The sequence below is a fragment of the Tiliqua scincoides genome, chromosome 6, assembly GCF_035046505.1.
Source record: "Tiliqua scincoides isolate rTilSci1 chromosome 6, rTilSci1.hap2, whole genome shotgun sequence".
NCBI lineage: Eukaryota > Metazoa > Chordata > Lepidosauria > Squamata > Scincidae > Tiliqua > Tiliqua scincoides.
The window spans coordinates 1,332,159-1,359,744 of NC_089826.1; the positions used below are offsets into that span (position 1 = coordinate 1,332,159).

General features: G+C 49.6%; 1 protein-coding gene across 9 annotated transcripts in view; it reads right to left on the reverse strand.

The window, feature by feature from the left end:
* DYSF (dysferlin) overlaps positions 1-27,586 on the reverse strand; it is a 130,987-nt gene that overhangs the window by 33,036 nt on the left and 70,365 nt on the right. For 4 of the 9 annotated variants that reach the window (XM_066632106.1, XM_066632103.1, XM_066632105.1 and 1 more), the window contains 8 exons: positions 26,926-27,066; positions 22,410-22,439; positions 21,236-21,262; positions 16,185-16,286; positions 15,638-15,799; positions 15,310-15,475; positions 12,886-12,959; positions 4,162-4,224 (listed from right to left, as the gene is read on the reverse strand). In XM_066632106.1, coding sequence (XP_066488203.1) covers positions 4,162-4,224; positions 12,886-12,959; positions 15,310-15,475; positions 15,638-15,799; positions 16,185-16,286; positions 21,236-21,262; positions 22,410-22,439; positions 26,926-27,066 — 765 coding nt within the window. The remainder of the gene's footprint in view (positions 1-4,161; positions 4,225-12,885; positions 12,960-15,309; positions 15,476-15,637; positions 15,800-16,184; positions 16,287-21,235; positions 21,263-22,409; positions 22,440-26,925; positions 27,067-27,586) is intronic. The other 5 variants (XM_066632110.1, XM_066632108.1, XM_066632109.1 and 2 more) reach the window with 2 other exon arrangements.

Here is a 27,586-nt window from a genome sequence, read left to right on the forward strand (position 1 = left end):
GATGACTTACCGCAAGTGTCTTCTGCAGCCCCGAGACAAAGAGAAGGGTTAGACATTTCTGTTGATTTAGACTGATGTTTCCAAGCGGGGAAAATGTGTTTTTTAAAAAAAGGAAAATGCCAGGAAAAGCAGCTGGAATGTTAATTGGGAAGGCAATTCATTGCCTGCATTGGGATGGAAGAGCCACGTGTGAAGCAACAGGGCTCCACACAAAATGGACCAAGAGGGGTCTGATTTAAAAATCCTTGGCATTTGAAGCAAAGGATAGCACTGATGCTACAAGAAGGGCACAGAACACAGAAGCAACACCAGCATAAAGCCAAATCCTCAGTTCATTTCCACACCCAAAAGAGGCTGCTTCTACAGCAGGCAGCTCTGACCACAGCCCACCCTCCTCATGTCTCTGCATGAGTCAATGTTTGGGCAGGTCTCCAGAAAGAGATCCAACAGAAAGCCTCCTTTGTGGGCTGCTTAATTCTACAGAGCCACACATCAGGAGAGAGTGGATGATTCAGTTGCATCCCATGGAGATCGGTGGCACAATAGCCTACCCTTCCTCAGCGAAAGCTCATTGGAGTCCTCAAATCACCCAGAGTCACAGCTGCCAGTCTCCTCTCTGCATGGGGGAGGGGGGACAGAGAGGTGTACTTCTGGCTTATGAAATCCATCCATTTCTCACGGTGTACTAACAGACTTCCAGCAGCCTCGGGACTCAGAGTGGGAATTCTTGGTTTAAGTCTACAACAGATGGACAAGACAGATAGCTGGCAAGAAGGTCAAGAAATGAGCCAGGGAAGTTCTCCTGCACACACCCCATTGACATGGATGGCAGCTGTGAAAGAGGAACACCACTTGAAAAAGTGCCTTGCTCTGGTCCAGTTAGCAGGGGACTGTGTTCAATAGTGCTGCAAGCAGCCGCCTTAGACGCTCTTCTGCATGAAATGTTCAGCCTTGTTCCAAATGTTTGAGCCAGATACTGAACCACTTTTTAAAGTGAGTGCCTGAATGGAAACCACACTGGGAAGCTAAAAAAACCCGTGGTGAACCTGAACTGAACCCAGATTTTTGAATTTCACTCCCTCCCTCTTGTGCAGCTCTCCTTCATTTTAGGGTATGTGTGTGCACAGGAGAATATCCAGGGGACTGTGCCCCTGACTCAAAACTGTACAGAGAGAAGCCATTTGCAGGGCTGCAGGCCTGCCCATCACAAGCAGTGCTGCGCTGGGTAGCAGGTCCCTCCCTCCATCACTCAGGAGCCTCCTCAAGGCCCAGCTTGGGAGCCTGATGCCTGCTGGGGAGCCTGGGGAGGTCCCGATGTGGCTGTGTTCATGGGAGGCGACCACAGGAATGTCCGCGTGGATTCCCTGTCCCCACCAAGTCTTGGGGCCGGGTATCGACTGTCAGGCTTCAGCTGGAGATATCCGATCCTGGTGGCTCTTCCAGGAGAGGGTAACCAGATACGCCATAAAATATGTGCTATGATTTGAGACTAGCAAGCGCAGCAAATAACCAATTACGCCAAATAGTTTACAGATTTCAGCCTGTATGCTTTCTGGCTCATGTTTCCTGCGCTAACTTGTCGCTTAATGGCTTATTTGTATTAGGCAGACCAAAAGGCCTGGTTGGCAGGGGAAGACACAAAAGCCTTCGGAACGGGATGGCTCTTCAGCTGATGGAGGACATACTTCAGCCTCCTCACATGTCCATCTTTGCTGTTACAATTAAATGCACATTTCTCCCCATTTTTTTCTCCTCTGCACTATTGGCACATGGTGATTTATTTGTGAAAAGTTAGGACCTTTCTAAATGCTGCAGACGTTCATTTGTAACAGCAATTTGATGGACCTCTGATCCAGCAGTGCAGGGGAGCAGGCTGCCCCCCCCCACTGTGCTCTGTGGGTTTTCCATGTTCTCACAAGGGGGGGGTGTACAGCGGTTATGCCACCCAAGCACTTGGAGTAGCCAGCGGAGTGCAGATGGGCCCTCCTGCCTGCCCCTGTGCATACGCTCCAAATCTGAGCCATTCTGGATGCGGTGGAGGGGGGGGTGACATGCCAATGCGGGGGGAGGGGCGACACAATGATGAGGGGTTACAAGATAGTGTCATCATGTCACCCTTGCCCTGGGGGCTGCTGCTGCTGCCTTAAGCAACATGGAGAAGGCAGGTCTGCAAGAAATGACTGCAGGCAGCTGGCGGGGTTGAGGAAACGCAACAGCTGCCACACACCTTGCTTTTATGCTGGGTCTTGCTTGGCCAAAGCTTTTTGTGGTGTGGGTGGAGGTCCTGCTTTCCCCCTTCTTTTCTTGCTCTGTATCTCACCCCCCCCTCCCCAAGATCCTGCTTGCCCAGACTGGTCCTCAGGCTCCTGGGCTCCAAATTCCACTCACCGTCAACCCCTCACTCCAAATGATTGAATTCTGCGAAAACGTTCAGTGCTGGAGTGTCTTACAGCTGACTATATACTGCTCCTGCTGGACTGGCCTTTCCGGGTTCAGTTGATAGGAGACGCAAGGCACACAAAAGCACAACTCTGCTCAGGCATCCCTGCAGTCTGGCATTGCCTTTAAAGAGCTTGCAAACCCCAGTTGGCCAGAAAGCCTCTTTAGGGGCAGCACCCCCATACCAGTACAAGTTCCCTATCACTGGCATGATAATGGTGCACACAAAGGGACCAGTATAAAGGAGAAGAAGCCTTCAGAGGAGACTCTGGGCCACGAGATTACTGCAGATCAGCGCTTTGCCTGTATCCCATATACAGCCCTTGAAGTTCAACGCTGCCTACACCCTTTGAGAAGCAGTCTAGCAGAGGAGCTCCAGATTGTGGACTTGGCCCTAAGGTTGTTCCTTCCTCCATTCCCAAGTACAACATGCTCACACTAGGATCCAATTTTGCACCATCCAGGTTTTTTCCAAATATTTCGCCTAAGTTCTCCCAGCTGTAGCTATGAGCCTCGCCCCTTCGCAGCCGGCAACGCTGCCTCCCCCTGCAAGCATCCTTAGTAATAAAGTTCTTGGTTTCAAAGTAGAAATCCGTTCCAAAGCTTTTCCCCATGAGATGTCAGCAGCTCTTTGGAAAGTGAGGTTTATTATGTTTAACGACATTCGTGCAAGAGTCCCGCGCGGCAGACATGAATGGGGTTATTGCCTGCTCCCGATCACTTTGCTGCCTTTATTTTAAATTAATGACTTGCAAGTTTGCTGTGGGGTTTATTTTGCAACATTTTAGTTTAGCTAAAATGAAAACACATTCGCCCCTGTTGAAAGACACGGAGGAGGTAATTCAGAATGGCTTGCAAAGCTTTGATTCCAGCTGCGGAATGCTGCCAAAGTAGGCCCCTCTACTGATTGTGGAGAGTTGAGGACAAATGTGCTACTGAAAGACCCCCTCAAGTGGCAGCAGTGCTATGCTGTCCTCCCAGATCACCTTTCTGTCCTGCCTGTGGGCAACTGGTGAGCCCCTGGGCAAATAAGAGGCTGGACTAGATGGACCACCTTGGTCCAATCCAAGAGGGCACATGCTTGACTTGCATGAGACAGCAATATCATTAGTAAAACAACCTACCCCCCCCCCCCACACACACAGGGGCACCTTGTCTCTTTTGTTACTTGAAAGAGAAATATTGAGTAAAACGTTTTACCACATGATAAAAATTTGCCAGGGACCTTCGGTGTCCCCTGGGCAGAAAAACAGTTTGGGAACTGCATATGATTCATTGGACCAGCAGTTACCAAGTCCTGGCATAGATGGAAACAATGTCTATGTTCCTTGTGCACTCCAAAGGAAACCCTAGTCTTGGCTTTCCTAAATAGTTCATGGAGCAGGTCAGGGGACTGCTTCAAGGGGCAGATGAAGAGGTAGCGGTAAGACCCAAGACCTTCTTCACCCAATGCCTTCTGCCACATAGCAAGATCTCCCAAGTCATTCTAAATCTGGATAATCCAATTTTGCAGTTCCATTTTTTAAATTTTCTTTTCATGTCAGGACAAATTCCATAGACTGAGAAAGAAGGGTTGGGTTCTCTCAGATTTCTGTGTGGCTTGTGAGAATGGCAAGCCGACAAGGCCAATTTCCCACTTGCGGTGACTTTTAACGGGGTTTGAAAAATAAAAATTAAGCAAATGAGCCCAAGTAATTAGGTGAAAAACAAAGCAATACATACATGGAGATCGGCCAAAGAAGCTGGCTGGTTAATTAAAGCTGAGCTGGTCATGCCGTCTGCAGGCTACAAATTAAAACCATTGATTAGTGATGGAGTTAGTCAAACACAAGTCAAACAAATAATGGCAAAAGCAAAAGGAGTTTCTGCAAGACAAAAATTCAACCTAATTTATTCCAACAATGCAAGAGAAACATCCCCGAGACATGGGCAGGCAGACACTTGAATAACTAGGAAGGACAAGTCAGCATCCATCCCATTCACACATAAAGCAAGTGTTGGAGGGTCCTTTAACATGAAAAGAGGCCTGCAGGGAAGGGGTTTTCTGTACCCTCCCTCCCAGCCTTGTCCTTCACCTTAGACACTCCCCCCCCCAATCTGGATCACTCTTTCTGGTATCAGAATCAGGATGGGGAAAAAATGATATGTGCGGCCCTTTTGATGCTACAATTGTTTATTTCTGAGGGCTTTTAAAAAGTTTGTTTTGCTATTATATACCCTGTGGTTTAATTCTTTGCATAGGTTTTTGGTGTTTTATGCTTCGTGTATTTTTATAGGTCATTGAAAAGTATGATATAATTTTTTTTGAAACAGATAAAATAATATGTCACAGGGAACAATCCTAACAGTACATTAGGCTGGCACGAGTCCTCCAGGAGTCACAAAAGTGTCATAAGATACTTCTGCGCCATTGGGACTGAGTACTTCTGCCAACTGAGTACGGAGATGCGCTAACCTCCAGAGGCAGAATCTGACCTCCACGGCACTGGCCCAAGGTCAGTTTGCACTGGCGGCATGTCACTGGCACAGGGGTCTAGGGAGGGCATTTCAGGAACAGGCAGGTGGGCAGGAATGGGAGGGGGGCAGGATCAAAATCTGGTACTTAGGCTGGATCCTAACCCCCTTCCCAAACAGACTGGTCTTACACTGGAATCTGTGCCACTGATTTAGATCCAAGTAGTCCCATAGGGGCGGCTACTGTACGACACATAGGGAATGAATTCTCCTTACTCCAAGTAGGGCTGCAACCTGGCCCAACCCTGCTCTGGGTGCAGCACAGGCCAGCTGACAGGTTAGGACTGGGCTGAAACCCACTTAATGCCCTATATGTGAATTGGACAGAGACATGAACACATATGGCTATCATCACCACATCTTATGTGGCCCACAGAACTTCACTTACACAAGACTATGACCCCTTGTAAAATGTCAATAAGCAGAAATTTCACATAACAGCAGTTATATATTAATTGAAAAAGAGCACAACAAGCTCCCCAAGTTATTCAGGTAAAAACAAGAACTGGGTTCAAATCTCAACCCAGCTAGGGAAACGCCAGGTGTCTTTAGAGACACAATTCTTCTCAATCTCCATTTTCCAGTCTGTGGCCCCGTATAATATGTGCCTTATCTCACAGAATTGTTGCAACTTTAATGCACAAGGAAGTCTTCCAGTTCTGTTCGCATTTAAGTGACTAGAAGCTACTGCTCCTGTGCAGCTGATGTTCATTTAAACGAGGCTTGTGCAGGAGAACTTCCTGGGGCTTATGACCTGGCAGACTGTGTTACATCAGTCTTGGCGCATCAAATGTGTTCATCAGCAATACAGGTTGAGACTAATTATTTGCATGGCTTCTGTTCCAAGCACTCCTGGCAAAAAAAACAACGAACTATAGCAAATCAATTTAAAAAACAAAGTTTCTTTGCTCCAGTGATTTAAAAACAGCCTTGCTGACCTTTGTGATGTAAAATAAGAGTCAGTAAGATGACAATCCACCAATCGGTCACCCTAGAAAGACACTTCACTCAGCCTCTCCCTCCACCAATGCAAAGTGATCACCTTTCTTTCAGGTGCTCAGAGGGAAGGGAGGGGTGTGCTGGAGAGAGAAGGACTGATGGATTATCAGCCAGCTGCCCTCTCTCTCTTTCTTTCAATTAAGGAGGCTATTGCTAAAGGACTGTTCAGTTTTTTACACCGATTTTAAAGGGGTGCATTTTCCCCTTCTCCAGGGATCAGCACATTCCTTCTCATTTACAGGGGCCATTTGCGTTGAATCAAATCCGTGTATAAAAAAATCCTTGTATAAATAGGCTGAACCTGTAATTAAATCTTTCAGAACCCAACAGCCTTTCCTTTCCTCCTCCCTGGTGCTGGTAACCTTCGCCTCTCCGTTTCTACCCCGGCCTTGAGTTCAGATCGCAACCTCTTTGGAAACCCTTCCATTACTCTACAAAAGGGTCATGTTCACTTATGGCTTCGTCATAATAAATGTGTCATTCATCCCACAAGGTGGCACTTGGGCCATGCTATGGCAGGCCACTCGAGCAAGGGAAGGTTTAACACCCCAAATGTTTGCTGAAGTTCTCCTGCAAACAATTAAAACCAAGGGTGCAATTTGAATGTTTGCTTTCTGCAAAACTCAGGAGCCGGTGCAATTTTCTAGAAGCCAGACAGGGCGAGAAGCATGCTTCTCCATCTCTGCAGCGACTCAGGTGCCAGATCCATTTTTCCTCCTTCCCCAGGCTTTGGGTACCTGGATTCCTGGCCCTGCGATTAACCCAAACATCTCGTACTTAAGCTTCTCACTGTAAAACAAATTTCAGTGCATTTTAGGCAGAAGCACTGAGCTCTCTGGCCCTTTAGCACATTCCCAGCATCTCTCTCTCTCTCTCTCTCTCTCTCTCTCTCTGCCTCCTGGCATCAATTGCCTAGCGGAGAAAGAGAAGGGTGCGCACGGATCTTGTGGCGCCAGTGGTGACAGGGTGCGGCCAAGACAGTCACTCTTTGCCCCTGACACCGCACCACATCTAAGTGGGATTAATCTTTTCCAATTTAAACAGCAGCACAATGCCAGGGCCTTCTGAAACACACAGACGGAACCAAATTAGCCTAATTAGGAGCAGGCTTAAGGAAGGCAGCTTGAAGTCTAACCCAGCGGGGTTGCAGCAGCAAGCATCTTCTCAGGCATGGATTGGAAGGAACACGTATGGAACGCTCCGGGGACAACCAGAGAGCCAAATCCACATCAGAAATACCTCTCTGGGTGCCAGAGGCTGGAGCAGGGGCAGGAACACATCTCAGGACAAATCTATAGACGTGATGCTGACTCTGCCTTTAAGAGACAGGCTTAAAACCAGAAATTTCTCACTATCAGGTGAATTCACACTTTCCCTCCATGCCATTTTTTTCACTGAAAATCTCCACTGCAAACTGTTATTTCCTTTCCTCAAGTGGTGACGTGGGGGGGGGGTGGGTTTAGTGGGAAAATGTTACAACCCTCCCTCCCTGCACACTGTCATCCCAATCTGGATATGCCCTGCCCCCCCCAGCTGGTTTTTGTCAATCACTCTCTCAAAGAGGCTTCCAGTTTTAAGGCCATCTCTTACGGTCCAGTCCTATTGGGAACTTCAAATGGTGGATCTCACAGTCCTCTGCAGCACCGTAAACAGCATGCTGCAGTGGTGTGTCAGAGCCACAACAAAACAGCCAGCAGCTCTATGCATCCAACAGCCCAATCCCATCACTGGGGTGGCCACTGGGTGCAGTGGCACCGGTGTATTCTGTGACCCCGTAGAGACCACTGGTGGCCTCCTCAGGGGAAGGGGACATTTGGCCCCCTTCTCTCAAGTAAGGGTACAGGCCCCACAATAGGGTCACTCAAGTCTGCACTGGCTACTTTGTAGTCCAACACAGAGGATAGGGTCACTATCCTCCATGTTGGGCTGATCCTATCCTCCGCCTTGGGCTGCAAAGCAGCCAGTGTAGACTCAAGTAGCCCCACTGTGGGGCCTGCACCCTTACGTGGGGGAAAGGGACAAACCTCCAGCAGCTTCCAAGGGGTTGCAGGATACAGCAGTTGCCGTTTTAGTTGCCTGTGGGTGCAGGCCAAAAAGGAAGGAGGGATGTGCAACACTGGCCCCTGTCATGCGCAGAACAGTGGGAGGCCTCCAGGTGGGATGGGATAAACCTCTGGAGACCGGCCCACTGGCCTTGCCTGGGCAGCACAGTGGTATCTTCTGACTGGCTGCTGCACTTCAGAGCCTGTCCCCAGTGCCAAAAAGCAGACAAGCAGCAACCCTGGGTTCGAAAACACCAGGCCAGGTCTGGACTGGGCTCCAGTCGGGTGTTTCTCAGCCACACTGCAGGTGACAAGGGGAAACCTCTCCCTCTTATGAAGGAAAATGGTTAGAATTGCAGAATCAAGACCGTGGGGAGCTGCAGAAAGGAAGCTGTTGGGCACAGAACCAGCACAAGCGAGGCAGCCTGCAAGTTGCACCTGGGGGGATAGGGAGAGGACCCTCTCTTTTTTTTAGCCATGTTATGCCACCTGCTCCTTATTCAGAAAAGCCTCTCATCAGTCACCCAGGCCTCTTCCCTTCCTCCTTTTCCACCCCTCTACCCCCTCCACTGTCACTGCTGGCCTTGCTTGTTTCCAGTTAAGGCCACTTGCCTTCCAGGCAAAGAAAACGCCCTTTCGTGCATTCCCTGCACCACCAGAGATCACCACTGACACCAAACAAACGTAACTTTGGGAGAGCTGCACTGCAGACCTCTCATGACTGGTCCGTCCCCCCAACCTTAGGATGGGGCTTAGAGAGTGAAGGGAGGGAGGTGGCCCACAGAAGTGGAGCCCCTGGAGTGCCAAGGGCACAGAGGCTGACCTGCCAGTAGGGGCACTTTTGTTGATGAACAGAGCCTGCCCTTGGGGCACTCTCTCCGCCTTCCAAGAGGCTCTCAGCATGAAATCCTAATAAAACACATTTATAAGAGGACATTTTTCTTGCCCATACAAAGGGAAGCATTTGGAATAATGACTGTGTTCAGGAATTTCCTTGTTTGGCCTAATGAGGGGGGAAGGTGCTGTGGTGTGGAGGGAGGGGAGAGGCAGGCAGGCTTCTGTTGCCAAAGGGGCTCTGCCCTGGCAGCCCTCATGAGGCTGGTGCCTGACTGGCACTCAGAGACTTTCTGGTGCTAAAGACCTGACACAGTGTCTGAGCCCGTCTCCGAAGAAAGCCTTAATCCTTCCAACTGTACTCTCTGTTGCCTGGAACTCTTCCTTTCCCTTTGAGTTTCATGGAGCCCAAAGTCCTGGGCCAGAGGGCCTTGACAAAGCGGTCCCAATCCCAGCAGGTGTTTTAGAAGTGTTGGGTCACAACTATCAACAGGCACAACTATCCACCAACATAGTTGGTGGGACAGAGTGATGCACTCTGGGGCAAAAAAATTCCAGCGGTGCCTAGTGACTGACAGGCTCTGATCTGCCAGTGACAAACCAGGAAAGAGATCTTGGATGGTGGTAGACCTCAATGAAAAAACATCAACCCCGTGTGCAACAGTGGCAAAGAAAGCAAACTCCAGGCTAGGGGTCATTAGGAAAGAGACCAAGACCAACAGCCCCATCCTATTCCCCACGACTCCAGAGCACCCAGCTGTGCCAACAGAGTGCGCGCTGCACGCAGTGGTGGGGAGGGAACCGGTAGCCAGCAAGAGGTAAGAAAACAACTTACTTCCCAACAGGCCACCTGATCACCTTTCAGGGTCCCCTCAGAGACACACGGCAAGAATTCAAGGAAAGGAAGGGGGTGGGGCAGGTTGGAAAACCAGGAACAGGATCCGGCTTGACATGCAGATGGACCGGATGCAAACTCTGACATCTCCATGTAGGACTGAGAAGACTCTTCCCAGCCAGAGACACTGGAGGGCGGCTGTTGGGGCTCAGTGCAGACAAAACCAAGGGTCTGGTTCACAAGGCAACTCCTCTGGCTTGGACAGTCTTTGTCTCCGGGGGCACAGGCCACAAGGTGCCAGGCTTTCTCTGCAGTGGTGAGAACTCTGGATGAAGGCCACCTCTCTGCTCTCCTTGAGGATGGGGGCAGGGGGCTGGTGGACACAACCCCTGTGTCCCCTAATGGACACAACCACTAGTGATGGGCTATGAAGGTGCTGGAAATGCTTTCTTCCATTGTTTTTAATGATCTTGTATATATACCGCTTGAGGCTGTTTTACATTGTCTGGATTGTTCTACAATAACAAGTCATTTTGAAATATCTTCTTGGGTGTAACAGGGAAGTATAAATTAATGATAAATGCATAATTGAATTAGTTGCTGCCCTCACTCCTTGTAGGACTTCTCAGCAATTTGAAGCACAGTAATGCTCCCAAAGTAATACTAAGCAGCAGGTAGCCTGATCCACAAGTATATATTTTTTTTCCACCTAAAAGCCAGTAATGTGGACTTAACCACCTTACAATAGCCATACTTGGTTAGCCAGTGCCATTCAGTTTTCAGGTAGCTTGAAAAAGACCTGGAGGTCTCAACAGGAAGGGACCTGACTGTGGAGGAAGAATGAACCCCTGAGATAACATCACTGTCTTAACAGGAAGTCTCCATGACAGACTCACTAGATCCATGGGGTGGGATGGGATCTGACTATCCAAAAATCTCATGCTCTTTAGAGCCTTGGCCAGAAGACAGGCCAGGAGAAAAACATACAGATGCCTTGGCCATGATATACTTTGGGCAACTACTCCTGAGGCTTCTGGAGAACAGTCTTGAGCAAAAACCTCCAGCACTGGATGGTTGCACTGGTTCACAAGGAAACAGGACAGGCAAAACTTTTCACTACCTGCCAAAAAATTTGATGGTCTAACAATCTTCCTGGTCCAATAACTGTTCAATATAGGTCTGCCCTTCAGCCATCAACCTGGGCAACATGCTCAGTGCAACTCAGAGAGAATTTCAATCCAGATGAATATTTTGGCAGTTGCTGGGTGAAGGCTCTTGGTCTTAGTCCCTCCTTGATGAATGACATACACCTTGGCTGAAATGCTATCCATGTGTAGGAAGAAATGCCAGTGGGGCAATGAAAGAACACACACACACACACACACACACACACACTTATATACACCATTTTATTGCCTTTCTCTATTTTTTAGGCAGCATTCAAGGCAGTTTACAAAGGCAGGTTTAGTCTGAAGTGCCATTTTTCAATGGAGTTTTTACAGTACGTTCTGCGGAAGACTCACAGAACCCTCAGTTACTAGATGCTGCCTTCACAGTGTGGATTATCTCTTCTGGCTGTGTGCCATCAAGCTTCAGTAGGCATCATAAATCAGGCCTAGACAGGTCCTCAAGGTTTTGCCCTTTCTTTGCCAGCTGGTCTTCCCCGCACTCTCGCTGCAGAGGTAATGAGCTCCACAGTAACTCCATTCCGCCACAGTGGCATTCCATCTCTCATCCAGAAACAAGACCATGGCATCTCCTGCTCGCTCTTCAGGTAGCACCAGCAGCTCAACCATCAGTCACACCTCCTGCTCTGGTTCAGAACTGAAAGACTAGCTTGGCAGTCCCCAGTCCAACAGACTAATGTCCTCTGAATGTTCACTGACAGTCCAAGACTCCTGTAACACTGAGCCAGCCTACCAGGCAGACCAGCATCCATCACGATGTGCAGCCATGGCAGGGTCTCTCAAAGGCATCCTCAGAGAGCCTGTTTGGCACCAGCCAGACAGCCACATAAGCAGAGCCTGACTGGGATAGTCAGAGGGGAGGAGATAGTGCTCTGTCTTGGCAATGCCCAGCTGAAAGGGAAGGAGGAGACTTGGAGGGGCCAGGCGTGAAAATGAGCCCCATTTACCTTCTCTTAGCATGATGCAAACATTCCCACGATGTGGGACAAGAGCATGGAGGTCCAAGTCCTCCAAGGCAAGTACTTGAAGAGCCCGAGCCCTGACCTCTTCCTGTCTGTCCTGGGACAGGAACATCCTGTCCTGGGCAGTGGCCAGTTACTCCTGAGTGATGTAGTAGCCAAGTGACTTGCAGCACATTGTTGTCCCTACTCACTTTGAAACTGGATCTCTCCAGCATATCTGGAGATCTAATATGGCAAGTCTGAATAAAGGTGACCTTGCCAGGTTACCCTTGAGGAAGGAAGGAGAACAATCCCTTGGGGGCAGAAACAAGCCACCTGGGAAGTCAAGTTCTTGGTAAAGTCTCCCAGGGCAAGGCATCTGGTCGAGTGGCCCAGGAACGGGACTCTATAACCAGAACTCCCAAACCTTGAACGTGGGATCTTCTGCATACAAATCATGGGCTCCACCACAAAACATTTGCCCTTCCCCGGCACAGAACTAGAAGGAAGAGCAGCTTCTGGAGCATCTACTAACTAGGGGAGCTGTAAAATGCTCCACTATTTTTGGGGAAGTGTGTCAAGCGAGCAGCTCTTCCATCACTCCTTCTGCCCTGAGCTCCAGAAAGAGCACAACCCAAGGTTTGGTATCTGCCTCACCCATTCACCCCCCCCCCACCCCGGCTCTTAAGTTCATCTTGAAATTAGAGAATGACACTGAACTTCAACAGATTACAAATTCTGGCAACTTGCTGTAATGCTCAGCAAGCATTACATCTCCTCCTGAACCCCACCCACCCACCCACCAATTTCCTCTCCAGCTCAAATTCTCCCCCCCCCCCAGCCTTCTCACTCACCCTAATTAGGGCACCAAGGCGTCTGATATACCACGAACTGGCTCAGAACAAGCCAAGTCTTTTACAGGTGTTACATTTGTTTGTGTGTAACTTGATACGTTTGATAGTGACTTGGTTTGAATGCTCTAGTCTGGATCAAGGAGTGCAAAGCTCTTGGCAATGCCAGCTGTGTTACTAACTAACATACAAGAGAGTTACTCTTCCTTCTCTTTCTTCCCATCCCTGGATCCAACAAATTACCTGCACTGGAATGAGAGGTTCTCTGTCATCAATATCGATGAGGACTTCATCCCTCGGAGTGAGGCTCACATCATCTGGAAAAGAACAAGAATGAGAATGGGGGAAGTGGGGCTGGAGGTGCCCAACAGGTTCGGCTTCACTTTGGTCCTGATTCTCTGTCCACGTTGGTTTGGTTTGGTTTGGTTTGTTCCAACTGCCATTTTCAGCCTTGTAAAGGGTTTGTTCAGGTGTGGTTCAAGCCTAGGAGCCACTTGGGGTGGGGCACAAATGCTGCTCCCCCCACTGCTGAGTCAGTCTGCCCCCACTACAACCCTCCTCCAATAAGGGATGGGGAGAAGATAAGGAAACCCCCTTTCCTCCCCTTTGAGACAGCAGCAGCCCCCTTCTCCCTCCAGCAGGAGTGTGGGTAGAGGAGGTCACCTCCTCCTCCTGCAGCCAGGAAGGCAGGGACAGTGAGGAGGTAACAGTGGCACCCACAGCATTTGTCATGCCTCTTCTCCCTCCAAAGGGACTGTCGCTCTCCTTGTTCCTCTCCCTGGTTCTTCTTAGCAAACAGGAAGAAGACTGAAGCAGTTACCAGAGGGGCTCTGTCAATGGTGGGATGGAGGGGGGGGCTGAGATGAATGACCTATTTTTCCTCCCTTTTGCCTATTTTTCTGTGTTTGGGGGCACTTTTAACCTTCTAGAAGCCCCTGTATGCTTAGAAGCTAGAAGGTAAACATTGCTGTGGCATCATTTTGCAGGCAGCCTTTGTACGGAGACTCAACAAGGGACTCCCTGAATCATAGCTAAGTCGCTTCCCCTCTACACCAGCTGCCTTCTCACCTACGAACTGGACTGACCATGGAGAAGCCAAACCTATTTCAGGGCCCAATCCTGTCCAAATTTCCAGCTCTGATGCAGCTGTGCCAGCAAGGCATGCACTGCATCCTGCAGTGGAGGGGCAGTCAGAGTGGCCTCCTCAAGGTACGGGAACATTTGCCCCCTTACCTTGGAACTGCATTGCGACGGCATCACTGCTGGAAAGTTGGATAGGACTGTGCCCTTCACTGGAAGAGTCTCCCACCCTGAGTGGACAGTGACCGTCTGCTTTGATTAGATTGTGGTTAAATAAATATGACATCTACAAGCAAATTCTGTGACCTTACACAGTTCCTATTCTTTCCAGCAGTGGGGTCACTTGGATTGAGCCCTTTGTTTGGAGAATGCCATGCCCAACAGCCATGCGCTAGAGGTAGACTCAAAAGTCACCAGCGAGCAGCATGGAAGACATTTCAGGTGCATGTCAGTGAGGCAGCTTCCGAACACTTTCAGTAGCACATTCAGGTGCATGAACAGCAGCAGGGGAGCAGTTTCAGAATACTCTCAGTGGGCTTCTTTGGGCATGGTCACTTTTCAACACCATCAGTTAACAACAGGCTCGGGAAACGTAGCCCTGTCATTAAGCAACACGTACCTGCAGAGTATACAGTTGTATGATGCATATGTGAAGTTTCGTGTTTTGTTGGTTTTAAAGTATTTTTATGACTAATGAAGGTGTTTTAAAATGTTTTTAGATGTTTGTTATTTGTTTTGATTATAAAAATGGACAGAAAGAAAAGGCAAACACTAGTTAAGTAGCCAAATCAAAATACATATCCATGAGTTTCAGAAGGGTCTGCATCTGGTTGGCAACCTTCAGTCTGGAAAGACTATGTTAGAAGCCTACAGCACCCAGTATTCCCAGGCGGTCTCCCATCCAAGTACTAACCAGGCCTGACCCTGCTTAGCTTCCGAGATCATGGTATAAGCCTACAGCACCCGGTATTCCCAGGCGGTCTCCCATCCAAGTACTAACCAGGCCTGACCCTGCTTAGCTTCTGAGATCATGGTACAAGCCTACAGCACCCGGTATTCCCAGGCGGTCTCCCATCCAAGTACTAACCAGGCCTGACCCTGCTTAGCTTCCGAGATCATGGTACAAGCCTACAGCACCCGGTATTCCCAGGCGGTCTCCCATCCAAGTACTAACCAGGCCTGACCCTGCTTAGCTTCCGAGATCATGGTATAAGCCTATAGCACCCGGTATTCCCAGGCGGTCTCCCATCCAAGTACTAACCAGGCCTGACCCTGCTTAGCTTCCGAGATCATGGTATAAGCCTATAGCACCCGGTATTCCCAGGCAGTCTCCCATCCAAGTACTAACCAGGCCTGACCCTGCTTAGCTTCCGAGATCAGACAAGATTGGGCATGTGCAGGGTAACAGTTGCTGCCAGGTCTGCATCTAAGTGACAACTAAAAGTCGAAGCAGGAAGCAGACTATCTAGCAGCATCTCCTGGCTGGGAAAATGACCAAAGATGCCTCAAAAGCCACCCGCTTGCTCAGACAAAGTTGTCCCACTTTATGCCCAAAGGCAGCTGGAGCTCTTTGTTCCCTTTCCATACCTGCAGGCATTTCAGGAACTTCTGCCTCTTCTGTGTAGGGATCACAGCAGAATTTCTCCAGGGCCTGGATAGTGCACTGTCCCACCACAGGCTTGCGGCCAAACGGTCTGTTGTCAATTACTTTGATGATGATGGGAGGGCGGTACAGGTCTTCCTTTGGCAGACACTGAGGTAGGAGAAAGCAAGGTTAGCACAGCAGTAGTGAGTAGGGTGACAGACGCCTCAGCACCTGGACAGAAACGGGGCAGCGAGTGCAGTATGCCAGCCAAAATAACTGGGGAGGGTGTACTTGCAGAGGTACGAGCAGACAAGGGTGAAGTTTTCTCACCACGTCCAAAAAGAGAACAGAGATGTCGAAGTTGGGGTTCTTCTTGAGGTTCTTGATGACACAAGACTGAACTATCTGCCCACCACACTCGACCAAGAGACTGGGTGAAGTGACACTGGCCAACTGATAACTCTTCAGGTTCCGGAGCCCCCAGGCTAAGATCTGCACTTGGAAAGAACAAACAAGAATGCCAAGAGCATCAGAGGTGAAAGGGTCAAGTAAATCCTAAGCCCCTAACCACATGAAATATGGCCAGATGAGTCCAAACAATTTTTTTTTCATTTTTGTGTGGCACGTGGGGAGTGTGGTGAGGGTCACCTTTGTCAAAGTGGACCACCGGAAAGGCTTAAATCACTTTCTTCTGTATCTTCCAATCACGTTGGGTAGGTGGTTTTTTCCCTCACTGGAACCTCAAAAACCTAAACCATTTTGCCAGAATTAGTTGTACCTTCCCAAATGGATGCAACCCTTCAACAAATATTCATAGGAAGATTTTTCCTACAGATCCCCTGGCCAGCAAGCTGCTGACATGACCTCCTGCACTCACCTCAATGGCCGTGCGTTGAAGATCTGGCTTGATTCCTTGAGGGACCATGTAGATGTTGGGTCCTCTCTGTGGCGGAGGGAATGGCAGGTCTGAATCTGCTGACTGGGACACAGGAGGAAGGAAGCCAAGAGAGACCTTATGCATCTTCACATGGCAAGGCAAATGGCTTTAAAAGAGGAGAAGCTGCTGCTGGTCCCTCCCAGCTTGAGCTCCTCTCACAGTGGAATCAAAAGAGCAGTAAAAACATGTTTAATGTTGATCTGGCTCCATTGGAGAAAATTGGGATGAATGGATATCAACCAAGGGGGCTGTTTAGTGGTTCCAGGAAATTTCAACAGAGGACAACAGACCTGGGGAAAACTTGCCTCTTGGAGACCTGACAACCGCATGCAACAAATGGTTAATTAGACAGGGTCTTTAATTGGATACAGCAAGGCAGAGGAGTTGTTGGCTTTTTGTTTGTGAAACTTGCACAAGTGCCCTGGGGATGACTTCACAGGTGCTGACCAATCAGCTAACCAGTCCACAGCCAGTTTTTCCCCATTCAGAAAAAGGTGAAATTTGAAGCGAACCTGGCAAAGCCACTTCCAAACCAAACCTGCTCTGCCTTTGTGCTCCTTTTCCCAATAAGAAACAGTCCCCAAGGTTATCCCTGACCGTGATCTTTTGAATTTAGAGTCTCCAAGGAAGGCATCGCCCCAAGGGAAAAGACAAGGTATCTCTTAACCAAGGGCAGTTGGAAATAATTTAGGAGGCAGTCACTCTTTCCAGGCTCAAGCATTATTGCATTAAATTCAGCAGGCGTATATATTTCAAACATCGCATCATGTCGTATTTATTTATAGACCTTTCTATATGCAGATTAAATACGACTGCGGAGCGAAGCTGCCTGGTGGTGGCACGCCAGAGGCGCTCCACGAGAAGCTGTAATTTTCCTTGGTGGTTACCAGGAGCTGCCAAATCAAAACAGCTTGTCGTGAGTGACGGCTTTGCCAGTTCTTCTTGGGGGTAATTAGAGCTGCAGATGTCTCTCTAGATGGGGAACCACTGGCAAGCCACCAACACAGATTTCAAAGGGTTTCAGAGATACCTTGGAAAAGAGGCCGCATGTGGCACTGCTGCACAGAAGGCCTGAGAGGGAATCTTTTCCAGGCTGTGGAAAGTCAGCCCATTGCTTAGCAGCTGGGAGCAGTGATGTAGCTACAGGGAGTGGCAAGGGAGTGTCTCGGCAGTCACTGCTGCCCAGAATTGCTCCAGTGGTGAGTGGGAGGGGCTGCTTATATGGTGCATTGCAGAACTTGCGATACTTACCGCACCGCCCCCCCTACAGCTATGCTACTGGCTGGGAGACACCTGTAGAGGCCTTCATGCACCCATCTGGTGGCCACTAACTTGGAGAACTTTCCAAGGGGATTAGACCCATTCACAGAGCGGGAGAGGAGGTCCCTCTCAGGAAAGATGGAATAAATGCGAGGAATAAATATAAATAAATCTACAGACAAGCTAGAGCCCTCGCATTTATTCCATCTTTCCTGAGTGCAAATCAGCAAAAGGTGGGAAAAGGTGAAGGATTTTTTATTTTAACCCACAACGGCCATATAAGAATTCCAGCTTAATCTTGGTTTTTCGAACCCAATCCAAAGAACGACATTTGACGGGTCTTCCAAGAAGTAACCTGTTGGTCAAACTTGGACTAGCTAGAGGGAAAAGTAAGTTCACAAAATTAATCTAGACAGTTACAAAACACAGCGTCCTCCCCCTGGAATCTGCACGGTCCACTCATGGGCTCTGCAGGTATTTGCCATCAGCCTGTGTGATTCGCCTGAGTCTGGGTGCTGGAGCAGCTGAGAAAATGACAGGAGTCACAGGCCTGAAAGAGGCCACTGACTGATACAAGTCTAAACGCAGATCCCCCAAAGCACATGAACAATCCCTCACTCATGGGGGTTGGAGGAGGTGGGAGGCGATAGGAATTGGGCATCTCCTCCACGACTGGCTATATGAATTGGCCACCACTGGTCCTCGCCCACCCTGCTTCATCCCTCTCCTAGTTTTGGGAGCTGCTTTTGTTACTGTCTTGATGGATGGCAAGTCTATCCTGAACAACTTGACAACTGTTGCCAATGATGTGTAGAGCAAAACCAGGAGTCTTAGCACAAGGCACACCCTTGCTTCTGGGGTGAGAAGTGAAGCAAGGGAAAGGGCAAAGCTAGCAGTCTGGAAGCAAGGAGGTAGTCAAGCCAGGAAGAGAAGCCCAAGAGAAGTCTGAGCCTGAGTAACAAGACACTTGGGTGGAGGCGAAAGTGTCCTCTTGTCCCCTTGTGGCACCTCCGTCCCGTGAAGCCACAGATGCAACCCCACCCTCTGGCCACCCCCAGTGGCGGTGCTGTAGGGCAGCAGAGAAGAGGCCAGCAACTCCCCCCTCTAGTATTTTGCCATGGAAGCTTAAAGACTAAGGGGCTGGAGTCCGGCCTCTCAGGGGAAAGCCAGCAAATTTAGTTTTAAAGTGATTTTGTAAGGCACCCAGCACAGCTTCCCCCCCACCCCCTCAGGTGGCAGCTAAAACATCCTGTGTCCCCCCTGTAGCTCCTCTCCCATCATATCACATGGTTCCAAGAATGCATTGGTGCCCCCCTCCCCAACAGCAGTGGTCCGACACCAGAAACCTTCCCTCCCTACAAGGACTGAATGATTTCAGGGCCAAGGGCACTGACTGCCCATCTTGTCAAGCAAGAAATAAAGGGGACAAGGAGGTACATGTTACGACAAGGTGGGACAGAGTTACTGGTGGGATGTGAGCAGCCATCAGAAAGAGCTTCACACTTTTTTTTCCTCCAAGATTTAAGGACTGAGAAAGAAAATACACAGTCATCACCAGTGGTTGACTGAGGACAAGCAAGGGAAGGCCATCACTGTTCTGCTTTGCTATAAGTGCCGGGGGGGGGGGAGGTTTCTCTTTCTACAAGTAGCAGATGCGCCTTCTGGGGCCAAGTGGCTCTTTGGGACAAAGTGCCAGGTAAGTCACAGACAAGTGAGTTAAGCATCTGTGCAAGTTGAGCAGCAAGGTGAGGGAGCCTGGACAACAAGCACTCCCCTACCCTTGAGAGGGGGCACACAAGTACCCTAAAAGCATTTATAGAGCATACCAGGAATCCAAAGTACATTAAATTTCCTTTGCGCAACCCAGCCAGGAATGTAAAGCACCACAACAAAACGTATGATGAAGGCAGAAAGCCAGCAATGGGGTGGGGGCTTTCCAGTGTCACGTGTGTATCTCTCACGGGCATAAGTTGTGGGTGCGTGCTGCAAGTTGTGAGTGTAAGCTTGGCTCTCAGGGAGTGGGTTTGCTCCCTTGAAACCCTGGTAGCTGACTTGGAGAAGCAGAGAAAGGCGGAGAGGGGCCTTACTGAGACTCCCAGGGACATGACAGTGTTGTCCCACTCTCCGGCTGAGAGCTCCTCAGCTGCCATGGAAGAAAGTCTCAGAGATGTAGGGTGTCATTCTGGAGAAGACAGAAATGGGCAGATTGGTGCAGGTAGATATGGGTGCATCACTGAGTTCCTCACGGAGGACCCCTTCTCGGGTGATGAACCCATATCAGCTTGCACTAAGGATATTCTTCCAGGGAAGTGGGGTGAGGGGCTCCCTGTAGTGGGAGATTCCCTTGTCAGGACTGTGATGGATGGATGGCACACATGGTGACCTGCCTGTCTGGTGGAAAGATTGCAGGCATCCTATCTCATCTAGACAGGCTGGTAGAGAGTGCTGGGAAGGAGGTGTCGTTTGCAGTGTGCGCTAGCACCAATGACGTGCGGAAACGTAGTTGGGTGATCTGGAGACCAAGTTTAGGTTGTTCAAGGCCAAGATTCCCAAAGCAAAGTTATCAGAAGTGCTACTGATTCCATGTGTGGGAGCAGGTAGGCAGGCAGAGCTAAGGGGTTTCAATGAATGGATAAGACAGCAGGGTCAGGGTTAGAGTCATTAAATAGTAGTGTCGAGCCATATGCCTCCAGGCACTTCTAAGCAGAGCAGAAAAGCAATAGCCTTCTGCTTGGCCTCAGGTATTCAGTGATATAGTGCCCCTGTGCATGGAGGTTCCACTGCTACTCATCACAGCTAAGAGCTACTGTTAGCCTTATTTGCCAAGAATGGTGGTCAGAAGCTCTTTGGTATGCTGGCTCAGTCTCCAAAAGGTTGCAGAGCAGAGAGGGAAAGTGCAGGTGAACAATATGAAAAGATACCCATTGGAGAAGCCCTTCGTAATAGAAGGTGGGTGTGCACAGCTGTGGTGTGGCAGTCCGGCAAGGCAAAACGGAAGGGGAGAGAAAGCAAGAGAATCTATTAGGTACCCATAATGCATCAGCACATGCAGACTGGGAGAAATGGGCCCTTCCTTGGTCAATTGACACAGCCCTGGAGCAGGGCCAAACCCCCACCCCAATCATCACACCCGCAGTGTTTCCATTGCTTCATAGTCTTGTAGTCCTTACAGCAACATTGTAAAGCAAACCAGGATAAGGAGCCACACAACTTCAGATGAGGGAGTGTCACTTCCCTACACCACCCACCACCATCCAGTGAGGGGGTAGACTCAACAAGAGACTCCCTGAATCATAGCTCTTTCCCTCTACATCAGCTGCCTTCTCACCTACTAACTGGACTGACCATGGAGAAGCCAAACCTATTTCAGGGCCCAGTCTTGTCCAAATTTCCAGCTTGGATGCAGCTGTGCCAGTAGGGCATGCACTGCATCCTGCAGAAAAGGGGCAGTCAGAGAGGCTTCCTCAAGGTATGGGAACATTTGTCCCCTTACCTTGGGTCTGCATTGCGACTGCATCAGTGCTGGAAAGTTGGATAGGACTGTGCCCTTCACTGGAAGAGTCTCCCACCCTGAGTGGACAGTGACTGTCTGATTAGATTATGAAGATTGTGGTTAAATAAACATGACATCTACAAGCAAATTCTGTGACCTTACTCCTATTCTTTTCAGCAGTGGGGTCACTTGGATTGAGCCCTTTGAGGGAGAAAGCCTCTGCACCATGAAATCTTACCTCATCCAAAACGGAGGATGGCTCCATCTGTGGCGTTTCCACAAGTGGGGGGTGGGGGGGAGGAGAGATACAGGAAAGGGGAAAGAAAGATTAGAATCATTTCTGCATTTATCAGACAATCAAGGCCTTGCATTGGGTGCATATTCTTGGGTTTTGTGGCACATTCGCTTCCTCCTTGCAGCAAATTTCAGCATTCTGATCTAGTGCATTCCGTGAGCCTCCAAGGGGTGAAATTCTCCGACCTCAACAAGACTGACAGGTGGTCCGATTACCAAAAATGTTGACAAATGGAAATAGGGAAAACCAGTCACAAAATGGCAAGACTTACCCAAGGAACCCCACTGGCTGGTAGAAGACACTCTTGTCTTGCCTTGTCTTTAACCTCTCCCTTGCCACAGCAAAGATCGTTTTATTACCCTCATTAAGTTTATCTGGTGCAACAGCATTAAACCAAACGAAGCAATCAAGGTTTCTGCTTTCCTAAGCCCAGAAATTACTCAGCACAACCCTCTGCCTTTTTATACACCCCTTCCCTCCACAGAGGCTTCCCGCGTGCACACTCATCACCATTGCCCTGCTTTGGCTGCTTACCACATGCCACGCTGTCTTTTTAATGAGAAATGGAGCAACCAAGCAGGAACACAGCTGGAGGGGTGCAAAGCACTAAGTCTTGCAAGGAGCCTCACCGCGGCATGCAAGCGGCCACTCTCCCTCCCCTTCAGAGCCATTCCGAGTGGTGCGAGCAAAACAAAGGTATGCGCTGGAATGGCTCTGAAGGGGAGAGGTTGTGGTCGCATACACAGCACATTGTGGTGCCTGCAGTGTTCAGTGTGCCGACACCACCCTGTAGCTATGCTGTTGACTGGACATTCAGAAAGGGATGGTGGAGATACAAGGTTAGTAACAGACATGACCAGCAGCATGAAACTGGGGTCTGGGGCCAACCGCTGGTTAGGCCTGCCTGGCGTCCCACAATAGGTGGTCCACCAGTTCACACAAGGAGGCCTTCCTCCATTGCAAATGAGGTCCTGCCTCCTCATCCACTGCTGGCAGTCAAGACCACAAGGTTCAAATCACCTTCAGCCACTTTGCGAGGATGACAGGGGGTGGGGAGCACAGTGCATGCATTGCACACGTACATCCCACTGCATTTCCCACAAGCAGATCCACCTACCTCAAAGCCAGGAATGTGGTGAATGGCTGGCTGTGAAAAGCAAAACACCAACACTCAGCGCACTGCTCTGGCGTGAAGCGAGAGGCCTTTTCAATGACGCACTCATTGGCAGGAGGTGTTCCTGCCTTCCTGACACAAAAAGGTTCAGAGCTAAACTCTGGAGGCAGATTTTCACATCAGGATAGTAGTGCAAACCCCCCCCCCCCCACGCAACAGACATGAGGTGCCCCCACCTGGCAAGTGGGCAGAGTGAATGAGCTCCCCAAATGGCTCCAGTAGTTCTCAGTACATCAATGCAATCCTGGTTTTGAGAGAGTTGCAACTGAACGGAGAATCCCTGGAGTTGCTCTGGAAGCTGCTCCACACAGATCACTTCCTCGTGGCTGGTGCTTTCAGGAGCCACCAGCTGGCCATGTGGATCTGGCTCCATTTTTCATGGAAGGGGCCACAGCTCAGTAGCAAATTGCTGCTTGACACTCAGAAAGCCCCAGCAGCTTCCAGCCCTGGCAGTACCTCCGGGGAGAGCTGGGAAAGAGCCTGCTCTGCCTGGAACCCTGTTAGTCAGTACTGAGCTAGATTAGAAGATGGACCCATCATGGCCTGATTCGGGATAAGGCAGCTTCACAAGTCACCTCTGCCTTTTGCCTGCATTCCTCCTTTAGCAGGAAAAAGGCCCGTATTGCTCCTGACTCCAGCTTGGAAAAAACAGAAGGCAGCCCCAAAGGCTGTTATCACACTTGTTTCAATTGGCCCACTTCCATGTAAGTTTGTGGTAGGGGCAGGATCTGGACCCAGGGCACCTTAGACTGTGCTTGTTCTCATCTATGGGGTAACTGCTCTCGCCTTTTCGATTTTTGTTTGCAGCCAGGCTGGAAACATGTTGCGCTGTGAGAATCCCAGCTTGGAATCTTTAGTTTAGGACATGTTTTCAGCCCTTCGGCAAAGAAAAATTCAAATAGCCAGAGCAGTGACCTCGTAGGCGAGAGCAAGCATGGTCCAGGCTGCCCTGGGCTCAGATCCTACCCTTGCTGTAAAGTTGTATGGAATCTGTATGCCAGATGGTTGCACTTGCTCAGACACTCAGCAGATGCTTCCAGTACTCCCAGCACGGCCTCGTATGCAACCAGTGTCTGCCAGGGCAGTGGAACAGTTTGCTACCATTTGCAACACCAGGGTCAGCAGCCAGCTGACAAATGTTTCCCTCTGGCTGCAAACCCCAAAGTTGCCTTTTTTGAGCCAGGCACCATTTTTGATCCCTGCCAATGTCAACAAGCCGGGTGCGCTGGCTGGCTGGCAGAGGCAACCCACAGACAGAGCAGCCTCTCCTCTTTCACCACAAGAGCTCAGAGGTGTCTCTCGGCAGCACAGCAAGCTCCTTGCCTGCCCGACATGGATATATACACAACTGCGCCCTGTAACGAAGACATCATCGGGAGCAGGCCGGGGAGCTGGAGGAACTCCCTCCCCTGTCCCCAAAGCCCCCTGTGTACAGCCTCGGGGGGAGGGTGGGAAACAGCCCCAAAGTTTCACATTTCTTCTGGAAGCCTCTTCTGGACTGGTTCTCACTGCCTTCTCCAACCCCCTAAGCCCAACCATAGCAGCAGCAGAATCAGCTGTGCACGAAGAATGCTCTTGCTGCACTCTGAGGGAAGGTGAAACGAGAAGCCAGCACTAGGCCGCATGCGACCGTCTCCAAAACAAGACATTTCCACCCATACCCGGCTGTGTAATTCACTCCTTCCACAAGTTAGGGAAGGAGGGAGGAGTAGGAGTTTCTGTTCAAAGGTGATTCATAGTCCATCAAGAAAACATTATTCACAAGAATAAATTTTTGAAAATGCCTACATAGTTTGGTCCTTTTCCAAGAGTCAAAATGAGGAGCAGAGAGAAAGGAAAAAAAGGAAAGGATACGACCAGAGGCATATTTAGGGAAAATGGTGCCCGTGGCAAGGACTGAAAATTGCGCCCCTGCCCAAACAGAAAAGGGAATATTATGGGGTGGGAAGCCAGCCCTGTCCATCCCGCCAAGTGAATTTATTCTTCAGGCTGCACAGAGAAGGGGAGATCCTGGGGTGGGAAGCCAGCCCTGCCCCACCAAATGAATTTGTGTGCTCAGTAAAACCATGTTTTGGTGCTCTGTTTTTTTCTTAGATTTTCTTGGGTCAGCTTCTGGCTACGACACTGCAAAAATGATTCCCTTTCCTGCAAGCATTGCGCATTTGCAACTCCTGTTTCAGGTATGTGGAAACTTTGAACTTTTTCTGCACGCATTTACCTCTTTTTAAGAGGTCCCTGAAATTCCTGAAATGGTGCAAATTCCATGCCTGGTGCCCCCATTCAAGTGGTGTCCAGGACAGATGTCCCCACTTGCCACACCCTAGATATGCCACTGGATATGACTCCTAAAAAGGGCAATAAAAGACTGCATGATTCAACAAGACATACAGCTTGGGGGTCAAACTACATCTTACATGTAGTGTGTGTTTTAACCATTTAATTTCTAAATAGTCTATGGCAGGGGTGCCCAAACCCCGGCCCGGGGGCCACTTGCAGCCCTCAGGGGCTCTCAATCAGGCCCTTGGGGAGCCCCCAGTCTCCAATGAGCCTCTGGCCCTCCAGAGATTTGTTGGAGCCCATGCTGGCCCGATGCAACTGCTGTCAACAAGTGGACAACTGTTCGATTTCTCACCTGAGCTGTGGGACAAGGGCTCCTTCCACTACTTGCTGTTTCACGTCTGTGGTGCAGCAGTGGCAGCGAAGGAAAGGCTGTCCTTGCTTTGTGCAAGGTCTTTTATAGGCCTTGAGTTACTGCAACACCTTCATTCATTCATATAAGTTCCATCTCTGATATATTCATCTATTTAAATTGTAAATTAATTCTTTTTTTCCTGGCCCCTGACACAGTGTCAGAGAGATGATGTGGCCCTCCTGCCAAAATTTTTGGACACTCCTGGTCTATGGGATGGGACATTGAAACATAGTAAAAATGCAGTGGGGGTAAGGGGGCTATAATGCTTTACTCCTACTATGGCCTGTTTGGTGTCATACCAGTGCTGCCCACTTAGAGGACCGGGGAGGGAGGTGGCACCACAGCTGTTCCTCAGTTCTGGGACTGCTCCCATTGCAAAGATGTCTTCATGACAAGGCTGGGCCCAGGACACAGGGTCTCTGTGCATGCATCCATGGCAGGAAATGAGCCTACTGTGCTGCCAAGAGATAGGGTGAAAAAGAGGCTGCTGGCAGGAGCAAACAGATAGGGCAGAGAGCACCTGGTTTACACCACTTTAACTGGTTGACCTCCAAGCCAAAGTTCTGATCTTGGCCTTTAAAGCCCTGAACAATCTGGGACTAAGTGAGCAGCTGGACCACACTATCCCATGTCAGCCTGCCCAGGAGAAGCATAGCCGGGGGGGGAGGGGTTACATGATAAGAACAGCAGGCACCGCAACATGTGAGCAGCCCCTTCTGCAGCACTCCCCAGCTATGCTACTGCTGCCCAGCCCTTGAGGTCTGTATGAGAGGCCCTGCTCTCCAGCCGACCACTGACAAAGGTTTGGCTGGCAAACATGAGCAGCCCCACTGTTGCGGAACTCCCTCCCCAGGGAGAAATTCTTTGACTTCCAGTTCTTAGGCAGCAGCACAAAACTTTTTCATGTGGCAAGGCCCTCCTTTCCCAATTCTGCAACTGTTCAGTTTCAATTTTGTTTTAGTATTAATAGTTTTTCCATTAAATTATGTGTTTGATATATATATATATATTTTTAAATTCCCGTCAATTTTTTGCAAGCTGCTTTGATCTCTTAGGAAGGTCATTTCAATATTTCATGAATAAATAGAATAAACAGAATTTTAAAAAGAAAAGAACCCAGGAACCAAGCAGTCAAAGCACACGCAGTGGCATAGCTAGAGGGGGTGCAAAGCACCAAGTTTTGCAGGGAACCTCACTGGGGTACAAGCAGCCCCTCCCCTTGGGAGCCATTCTGGACAGTGAGCGCAAAACGGAGGCGTATGCCTTTCATTGGGCTTTGGTGCTGTCACGGATCTTTTTATTTTCTTGCTGTTGTTTTTGCTGGTTTTAATGTCATTGCATGTGTGTGTTTTTCTTCTGTTCTTTCTAAGCTGCTTTGAAGCCCCTCAGGCTGCAAAGCACAGTTTAAAAAATGTAAATTAATAAATGAAAACAAGCACCTAGATGCCAGATGTTGCATAAACAAGAACATTCAACTAGGCATGACTGTCTTAGATTTAGACAAGCCATTCCAGTTCCAGAGGAGATCATGATAGCACAGACTTGGGCAGAAAATGCGACCCCCTACCCCGAAAATGCTACATTCCTAAAGAAAACAGTCGCCCTATCCGGGTGAGGAACAGATACTTAGAGAGAGTCAAACTCTGGTTCCTTTGCCCACTTCATGACCATGCCCCCCCATGCTTGCCTTTTCCATCCCCTCTTCTTTGCTGCCTGTGCCTGGAACAGCCTTCTGCCCCCCAATGCCCTCCAGGCCCCCCTACTCACCTTCTCTCGCTGAATAAGCTCAAAGGCAGCCAGAAGTTCACCTGCACTCTGTTTGGCCCTGACCACAGGATACCAGGACAGTCTGGGAGTGCGGTCCAGGCTTGGTCGGCAAAGGCAGCGGCCCATGAATTCGTCAGCCCCCTGTTGGAAGGGACAGAGAGGAAGCTGCCCATCACCTGCCCCAGATACGATCCCTTCTTGATCTCATCAGAGCAAAACAAAAGCAAAGGGATGGGTGAGGGGTGAGCCGGTCACTAACACTTGCAGCAACACGTGTAGTCTCGTGGCAGCAGGGGCTTCAGGGAAAGGCACCATCCCATACTCCACACATAATTACAGAGACAAAAATGAATGAAGTGCCTGATCTGGCAGGGCACCCTTGCTCAGATCCCATAGAAAAGAGGCCAAGCTGCGAAGGGGGTGAACAGGACCTTCATTTACAGACTTCTCTGGCAAGCTGGAGTTTCCTTTCAAAATGCCAAAAAAGTCAACTATCCTCTTCAGGCACCAGTGTCTCCCAATCTGGGGTCAGGACCCCCTGGGCAGGTCACAAGTTGATTTTCAGGGGGTCACGGAGAGCTACCCATTCACTACCATAGATGTATTTGCGCAACATTTAAAAAGTTGCATTTTCACAGCGTGGTGACGTGGGTGGCCAGTG